At 46.5% G+C, this 8,068-nt stretch overlaps 1 protein-coding gene across 10 annotated transcripts in view; it reads right to left on the bottom strand.

Moving 5' to 3' along the window:
* Positions 1-8,068, bottom strand: part of TNRC6A (trinucleotide repeat containing 6A) — a 57,847-nt gene that overhangs the window by 3,469 nt on the left and 46,310 nt on the right. For 5 of the 10 annotated variants that reach the window (XM_027667935.1, XM_027667931.1, XM_027667934.1 and 2 more), the window contains 11 exons: positions 7,811-7,957; positions 7,503-7,640; positions 7,147-7,275; positions 6,974-7,051; positions 6,515-6,725; positions 5,919-5,951; positions 3,549-3,680; positions 1,994-2,152; positions 1,518-1,658; positions 899-1,006; positions 455-676 (listed from right to left, as the gene is read on the bottom strand). In XM_027667935.1, the coding sequence (XP_027523736.1) occupies positions 455-676; positions 899-1,006; positions 1,518-1,658; positions 1,994-2,152; positions 3,549-3,680; positions 5,919-5,951; positions 6,515-6,725; positions 6,974-7,051; positions 7,147-7,275; positions 7,503-7,640; positions 7,811-7,957 (1,498 nt within the window). The remainder of the gene's footprint in view (positions 1-454; positions 677-898; positions 1,007-1,517; positions 1,659-1,993; positions 2,153-3,548; positions 3,681-5,918; positions 5,952-6,514; positions 6,726-6,973; positions 7,052-7,146; positions 7,276-7,502; positions 7,641-7,810; positions 7,958-8,068) is intronic. The other 5 variants (XM_027667939.1, XM_027667932.1, XM_027667940.1 and 2 more) reach the window with 3 other exon arrangements.

The following is an 8,068-nucleotide window of genomic DNA, read 5'->3' as shown; positions in this document are numbered from 1 at the left end:
ACACTGTTGTCAGATAATCAGACCTGAAGCAAAAATACAAACATATTTGCTTTGACTCCTGCTGCAATTTCAGAATAGTTTTGAAGCCTGTCTGAAGGCTCCCTGGACTATCATGATCTAATTCATTACAGTATGAGCCACTCTGTGAACAATGTTTAACAGGGAACTGCATCCAGCTGCACTGACGTCTGACTTGGAAAGCGCTTGGAGAGATGGTTCACACCAAGGACAGAACAAGCACTCGTGCCACCCCTGTTACCCTGCACACAACACCTCTTCTCTCAGTTCTCCTCAGCAGAAAGCCCACTGCAGTGCAGTATATAGACCAGCTTTAGGCAAGGCCAACAGTACATTTGGTATCCTTCAGGGACAGATTATCCAGCCAGACACACAGGACACTCCCCAGCTTGGTAACAAACCACAAACCCTTCCAGGCACAGCGGGATGTCCTTACCAGGGGTGTATCTGGCATCAGAATTTCCCCATCCTCCACCCAGACGAAGGGAATTATCCCAAGTGGACAAGGGTGGTTTCTGGCCTGTCAGCCCTGGAGGTGGGCGGGACGGAGCAGTGATGCTTTTAGGTGGCAAAGGGACCTTCCACAGCTCATGAGCCAGAGAGGTGTTAGTGACTGATCCAGGAGACCACGTTGATTTGGAATCACTGTTTCTGGCTACTAAAAGACACAAAAGACAACCACAATCACTGTGGTGCTGTAACTGCCACCCCGCTGCAAAGAAAAGCTGCTAAATTAGAGTAAAATCAAAATAGCTGCTTTGAAATCAGCTAAGTCACCACTCTGGTGAGACCTTGGCACTGCTTTTATTAACATCTAGGACCCCCCCCGGGGCAAGTGAAGGGGAAGGAACCAGGTCAGAGCAATACAAGCAGACGTCACCTGAAGTGCTTTGTGCTGTACTGCTGAGGGAAACATTGTAGTTGGAGGCACGAATGGATGACCAGGCACTAGTTGAAGGCAGCGTGGTGTTCAAAGATGAGGATGACCCTGTAACAAAGGCAGAGTCAGTCACAGCACAGCGTGTCACAAATGCAGTAAGACTGAAAGGCTTGGCTTGTGGTCCAGCCTGAACACGCTGCACACTCAGGGGAGGGTCCTGCACCCCTCAGGCCCATCCTCCACCCACGGGCACACGGTGGCAGCAGGAGCACCCCATGCTCAGACAGCACAGGCTCTACATTCTTGCATGGCCGGGCTGCCAAGGCTCGATTGCTGCTTCCAAACACTCGGGGTGTGCACAGCTGACATCAGGATGCAGAGCACAGCTCCTCTGCCCACATTCCCGGGATAGCTGCTGCACTGCATCAGCAAGCAAGCCGAGCCAAGGATGAGCTTGGCAGCTGTGACAGGCACAACACAAGAGATAAACCAGGAGGAGAGCAAGCAGCAAACACATCCCAAATCCACAACACAAGGGACAGACCAGGAGAGGAGCAAGCAGGAAATATCTCCATGAGAGACCGAGGGAAGGTCACACAATGAATGGAGCAGAGCATACCACTGTTCCTGTCCCTGAGGTGGTCAACTTCCCGCACAGTATTAATTGAGAGATTGTTTATGACACTGCCAGGAGTGACGTAAGGGTCAGTCTCGGGGTCGATGTTTGGATAACCTTTCCATGGCTCACCAGGGCGAAACTCTAGGAACACAGATGCAGAAAAGAAGCTTATTTTGATTATTTTTTAAAACATGAAACAACTGTCTAAACAATACATCTCCTAATGACCAAAAATCCAAAACCTTTTACTTAATTTAGTCTTCACTTCATTCACTTAATTTCTAGTTTCTCTGCTCCCATCACCCCAGGCAGATACACTTTTCTCTGCGCAATAAAACTCCCGCTCTCCATTTCCATCTCTAAAGAACACCCTTTGGGCTCTTCTGGAGGCTGGCTCCTGTCCCCTCCACATGGAACACCCAAGGAACCAAGGACAAAGCCAGGGGGACATCAGAGGGAGGTGAGTGGAGCTGTACCTGGGGGCCAGTTAACACTGCTAGAGCCATTAGGCGATTTGGCACGGGGCCAGCCGTCCCCAATGGAGCCGGGAGGGCTGGCTGGAGAATTACTGCTGTTCATAAAGTCATAAGGAACAAACGGAGAATCTTCCAGCCTAAAACCACTTGAAATAGCACCTGAATAGAAAAAACAAACACAAACAGAGGTCAAATATTTTTTAAAGTCAGTTTTTATATCTCTATATAAAATCACACCCTTGTAAATCATTAATGAAATATATGGCAGCTCACTGTCCTCTTATATAGGAGGTTATATAGGAAATCTAAAATGAAATGTGTCTGAATAACTCAGGAGAAAACTGTAAGAATAATGTTCCATGGAATCCCTTCACTGAAAGTACATGTGTTCAATGTAACATCTACTGAGGGTGAGAGCATTCTGTGGGACCCCAGCTGGCTAGAGGGGGTAGTGAATGGATTCTGTGGTGGGAGGGCTCTAGGAAGAAATGGCTACAGCATGCAAAGGATCTTTAGCTACTGCAAAGTTCTGTTTATTCTACTCCTTTATTCTATTCTTGGGAGGGAAAATATATAATTTAAAAATCCCTGGAGACAGAGCAAGGAATGGTTTAAAAGTTATCAGACAGCAAAGCCTGTTCTGCTACAGTTCTGAGGGAGCCAGGGATTCCATGCAATATGGAAATTCCTAGTCCTAGTCAGAAAACATCACCTACAGCTAAAGGAACACCACCACTGCCTGTGGTAACAGTTGGATGGGGTTCAGCTGCAGGGTATGGTCACTACAGGCTACAGCAGCAAAGTCACCTCAGAGCAGCAAAGCAGCTGTCACGTCTAAAAATACCCCAACAATCTGAGACTGAACAGTAACAGGAGACTGGGGACATTTATAACTATCTTTAGACACAGAATCTTTGGGCTATAGACTCAAATTTTAATTGGATGAGATTTCAAGCAACTGAAACAGTTGAAATGTCATATGAATCTTGATTACTGCAATCAAACATAAAGCAACCAAGTCCACCTCCTCTAAAACTAAGGACAGCAATGGTACCAGTCTAGCCCTTCTAAGCTCTCCCCAATTTTAGAATGCAAACATAAGACATTCATAACCAAAACCTGTCAGTAAAAATGTCAGCCATGCCCAGAATGTGGTAAATCCCCAAAAATCGCCTTAGGGCAGCAGGGTGGTGGGAGAGAAAACTTGAAAACCTAAAGCTTTTGGCTTAAAAATATATGTAGCATTCCACTCGAGATTAAGGTAAAACTAGTAGCAACAGTCACACTTACAGAAAAGTCTGGTTAAAAAAGGAATTCTGTACAATGTTTCTACTAATCTCATCACAAGATCACTCTGTAAGCACAGTCAGCAAATCTGTGGCTGCTGTGGAAGACAAGCAGCAGGTTGGCACAGAGAACACAATACAAAGTGTGACAGCTACAGCAACACAGGAGTTACAACCACAGCCCAAACACAGCAAACCTGCACCTTACACCCAGAACATGACAGGCTGATGTGCCACGTCAGGTGCTGCTCAGGGACAGCTGAACATACCATGTTTGCTGGAGTTTTGATCTAAGGATGTGTTCACAGAAATGCTGTCGACTGTAGTCCATTTCCTCAGCCGAGACTGTGGCTCTTTAATACTGCTCATATCCAGGTTTACATTCAAGTTTGAGTTCATTCCTGAAAGCATACAGAGCTTATGAAATACAGACTGAACTACTACTTCTGCTCTTCTCTGCTGCGGCCCCAATAAGCACTGAAGAGCACACTGCTATGGTTATGTCATGCTTCCAAGTCCCTGGTTTTGAAGAACATTCTAGCATTTAATTCAGTGAACTCAGGGCAGACAGAAGCTAAGCTGAGCAATGCAAAGCACTCCCAAGTTCTCAGCTCAAGTCCTCATGCAAAAATGTCAGTGGAAGAGCCATTAGGAAGTCAGAGAAACTAAAATGTAAATAACTAAAATATGGGGCAAACAGAATTTATCTTGGCCTGCTCTAAGCTGTGGTCTGTACTTCCAAACATTTATCTCCCAGAGAATCAAGACAATGCCCAGCCAAATCAACCCAAACACCTGGGAGAACCAGCTGTTCTGGGCTGTGACAATGTGCCCACACTTTTGACTTTGCCTGCTCTCTTTCCAGGTCTGTAAGAATCCTGAACTCACAATCATACCTGGGTACTCTTCCAGCCCCTCAGATCTAATTACTTCATTTCTGAAAATAAACCACTACAACGGTTTCACTTGGGGCCACAGATACACAGGGAGCTTCTCAAATGTCTCCTAGAAACGCCTTCCTTCAGCACTGGAAATGAGGGCTTCGTCTTTCTCCTGAGTGGACATTCATGGCCACAGAGAAGCTGGCTTGTTTCTCTGGGGGTTAGGGTTGTTTTTCTTAAAGGCATGATCAGGAGTTGAAGCCAGAAATGCCTCCCTCAGAAAAGCCTTGCACAAAGTGCTTGGAACAGGATGGAGTTTTAAAAAATGTAGCAACTACCAACAGCTCAAGCAGGAAAAAAGCAAAGTCCAATCGATCCTATTTCTGACACCTCCCTCTGGCATTCTGCTGTTGTCAGAGCAGTGACTGCACCACAGAAACCTTCCTTCTACCTCTGGAGCAACTGCAGAGGCCAGACCTCTGAGAGAAGGGTTAGGAGGATCCCAAGCTGGCAGAGGTGCATAGCTCTGACCAGGTCAGGCACAGGTCTGGCACTGCCCTGTATGAGAGACCTATGGGCTGAGGGATGGACACCAGTCCCTGGACATGATCCATAACTTAAACACTCTTCCCAGAAGTAATTTTTCATATCCTATTCTGGAAGACTTTATATTGTTCAGCTATACTCACTATTTGGCAGAAAAAGGTTGTTTTTATTATTAGAAATACTTAATTCTATAATGAATGGAGACATGACTGCAGGACTGGTCAGGGAGAGGAGGACATCCCAGCCCCCAGTCTCTGCTTTGGGTGAGTATCTAGTGAATCCTGACAAATTCCTTCCCTGGAATGGAAACAACCTCCTTGCTGGGTGTCCTGACAGTTACAAGAACCTGGAGAAAATAACATACCTACAGGATTGCCCAGGAGACAACTGGGCAAACTGGGCTGCCTCTCACACGACCACACTACCACACACCTCTGGACTCAATTCTTCACTGAAGAGTGAAGAAATTCCAGCAACCTGCTACTCTTACCCTTAAGCTTTTATGAGGACTGAGTGTGGTTCCACGTGCTTGTATCACTATATAGTGCTACTCCAGGGGCATCCCAAAGAAATCCTACCTATTCTGTGGCAGAGTCCTGAGGGATCTCAAAGCCACCTTTCATACACTGCAGGTTCCTGAGACGTGGCCATGGTTCAGGTGAGAAAGCAGCTCTGTAACAGCATATTCCAGCTCCAGGAATGAAACAGAAAGGAACCCAAGGTAGGCAGGATGCAATTCCCCAGCATGGAGTTTGGAGAGGAAGTGAAATATTCCTTTCCTTAGACCTAACACAGTGTCTGCAATAGCTAAAAAACTTCATTTGTATGCCCTGTTCTTTGAATGAAAGCATAGTTAGACGTTGATGCCAATCATCACCAGCAACCATGAAGCAGCAGCCTGGACCCAGGACTGGCCACGAGCCACCTCAGTGTGGCACATGCAGGGCCAGCACTGCCCCGCTGGCTCCACAGCTCCCCCTGCAAGCACAGGGGTGTCAGTCCCCAGGACACAAACTGCTCTGCAAAAGGCAATGGGGATGCAAAGGAAACCAGCCCAACAGAAATGACCCAATTAGAACAAGCGAGAAGAAAAGCAAAACTGAAGGGGAGGAAAAAAATGGGGGTAAGGGACTGAGGTAAATGGAAAACACTTGTGGTAAGTGTAATATAGCAATAAAAAAGGGACCTAAAGAAAGGAGAAAATATACGAGCCTGAAATTTCTGAAGTAGAAATTGGACAGAAGCCTGGAAACACAGGGAGAAAGAAACAGGAGATGTTTTTATTTATAAATGTTCAGACATTTTGCCTGAAATGAGACAACCATTCTTTCAAAATGCAGATCCGAAAGGTTTTCTCCTAGGCTAAACCACTAACAGGCAAACTGACAGTTTGTTCTACCTGTGCAATTCTAGTCATTGGAAATCATTGTGGAAATCCAAAGAAATGTGGCTACATCAATGGATTCTTTGAATGGATTCTACTTCTAAGTTTTTTAGCTCCAGGAACCAGGACTTTGTACCACTTTGATCCCAAGGGACCCATGGGATAAAAGAAGCACTAAAAGGAGCCAGCCATTCCTTAGGACTGTAAAGCATTTGGCACTGAGACCCAGACAGTCACTGGGAATGAGAGTACTTGGGGAAAAGCTCTTTGGTGAACAAGGGTAACTGGGTAAGCCCCACAAAGAATTAGTACTTCCACTGAAATGGGAAGTGCTGACTGGATTACAGTCACTGTTTTAGGAGACAGGTAGGGGGAAAAGTAGGGTCTGTGTCACACAAGCACTGACTGACTGCAGGAGACCCACCTATAGGGAAGCTGCTGAATGCATTGATTGGTGACGGCCCTTTCTGCAGCTCAGGAGTAGCGTGGGGTATGACATTCTCAAGGAAGGATTTCATGGAGGGCTGATGGAGTGACTGCTGTTGAGAGGGTGGAGTTTGCTGCTTCATTAACAGGTTTGGATCAAGCTGACGGGACTGTTGCATCATCTGTTGCTGCATACTAAGAGATCGACCCTTAAAAAAACAGAGCAGTTACAATATCAATGGGCAAAAGCTTTTCCACATTTAAAGGAAGAGAATGAAATGCATCTCTGTGCTCTGTGCATCCTGCACAAACCCCAGCACCGAGTCCCTCCCTTAGGGCCCATCGAACCCAATTCACTCCTGCACCCTTCAATACAATTCACAGCAAGAAATGGAGCTCAGGATGAAAAACAGTCGTAAAGAGAGTTTGAGAAGTCAAAATAAAGGTGTTTGTTTACCTGCTGCTCCTGCTGCTGCCGACCCCCCGAAGGCATGCTCCTTGGAGTCTGCGCCTTTTGCTGCTGAGCCAACAGCCGCTGCGAGACATTGGTGTGGGGGGTTTAGAGCAGACCCAGCCCGGGTCAGGCCCCACTCACTCACACAACACCGAGAGACCCGCTGGGCAGCTTACCTGTAACTGGGAGATCTGAGAAAGCTGGTTTAACTGGGACAGTTGATTCAACATGGCTACCTGTTGTGGGCCAAAAAGTGGGCTCAGGCCACCGTTGTTTGGTGCATACTTCAGTAATGATACTGGAACCTGCAAAACAGACCGGGACTGAGAGTGACTGACTGTAACTTGGCCCGGAATATGGAGAATATTATAACCTCTGGTCAACAGCTGCCTGGTTTCTGAAACACTTATCAAGCCAAATATGTTCCCAAATATTTACAGAATAAATATGAGCAACACCAACAAACAAGGGACAATTTTCTGAAGCAGCATTTAGGTAGTCTATACACAGAATGGTTTCTGTACTCAGTTACCTGAGGGGATAGTAATGGAGGAGGCACTTGAGCACGTGGATTAGGCTGAGATGAATTAAGAGGTTGTGCTGGAGGCTGCTGCATGCTCCTGGGCTGTGCTGCTATATTCCCAACACCAAACACACTGGGATTGCCATTCTGGAGAAAGGATGGACAGTCAGTGACAATAAAGGTTCTGCTGCTTCTCCCACCCCACTCATTTCAGTTACAAGTTAAACACATGTCAATCACATAGGCAGCTACAATGTTATATCAAAAGGCATTAAATGCTGTCAAGTAACATGCCAAGGATATGCACATAGCCTTACCTGTCTAACAGAATTCAAGTTTTGCATACCCAGCCCTGCTAGGGAGCCCAGGGCTTGGTTAGGTAGTGCATTATTTGAAGGGGGAAGCTTCATGTTTTGATTGGACATAAACTGCATGTTTTGGGACTCGTCTGCTACAATGCCATCCTGATGGGACAGACAAACCGAGGCGCAAGAACCAGCCAGCAAGCAAGCAGAAGGGAGAAACCATTGCCAGGAGCAGAAGGGAAGAGTCACAGGACAGTCCAGCACCAGCAG

The sequence above is a fragment of the Corapipo altera genome, unplaced genomic scaffold (genome assembly GCF_003945725.1).
Source record: "Corapipo altera isolate COAL_440 unplaced genomic scaffold, ASM394572v1 104b, whole genome shotgun sequence".
NCBI classification, from domain to species: Eukaryota; Metazoa; Chordata; class Aves; order Passeriformes; family Pipridae; genus Corapipo; species Corapipo altera.
This window is presented reverse-complemented; position numbering and strand designations above follow the sequence as displayed.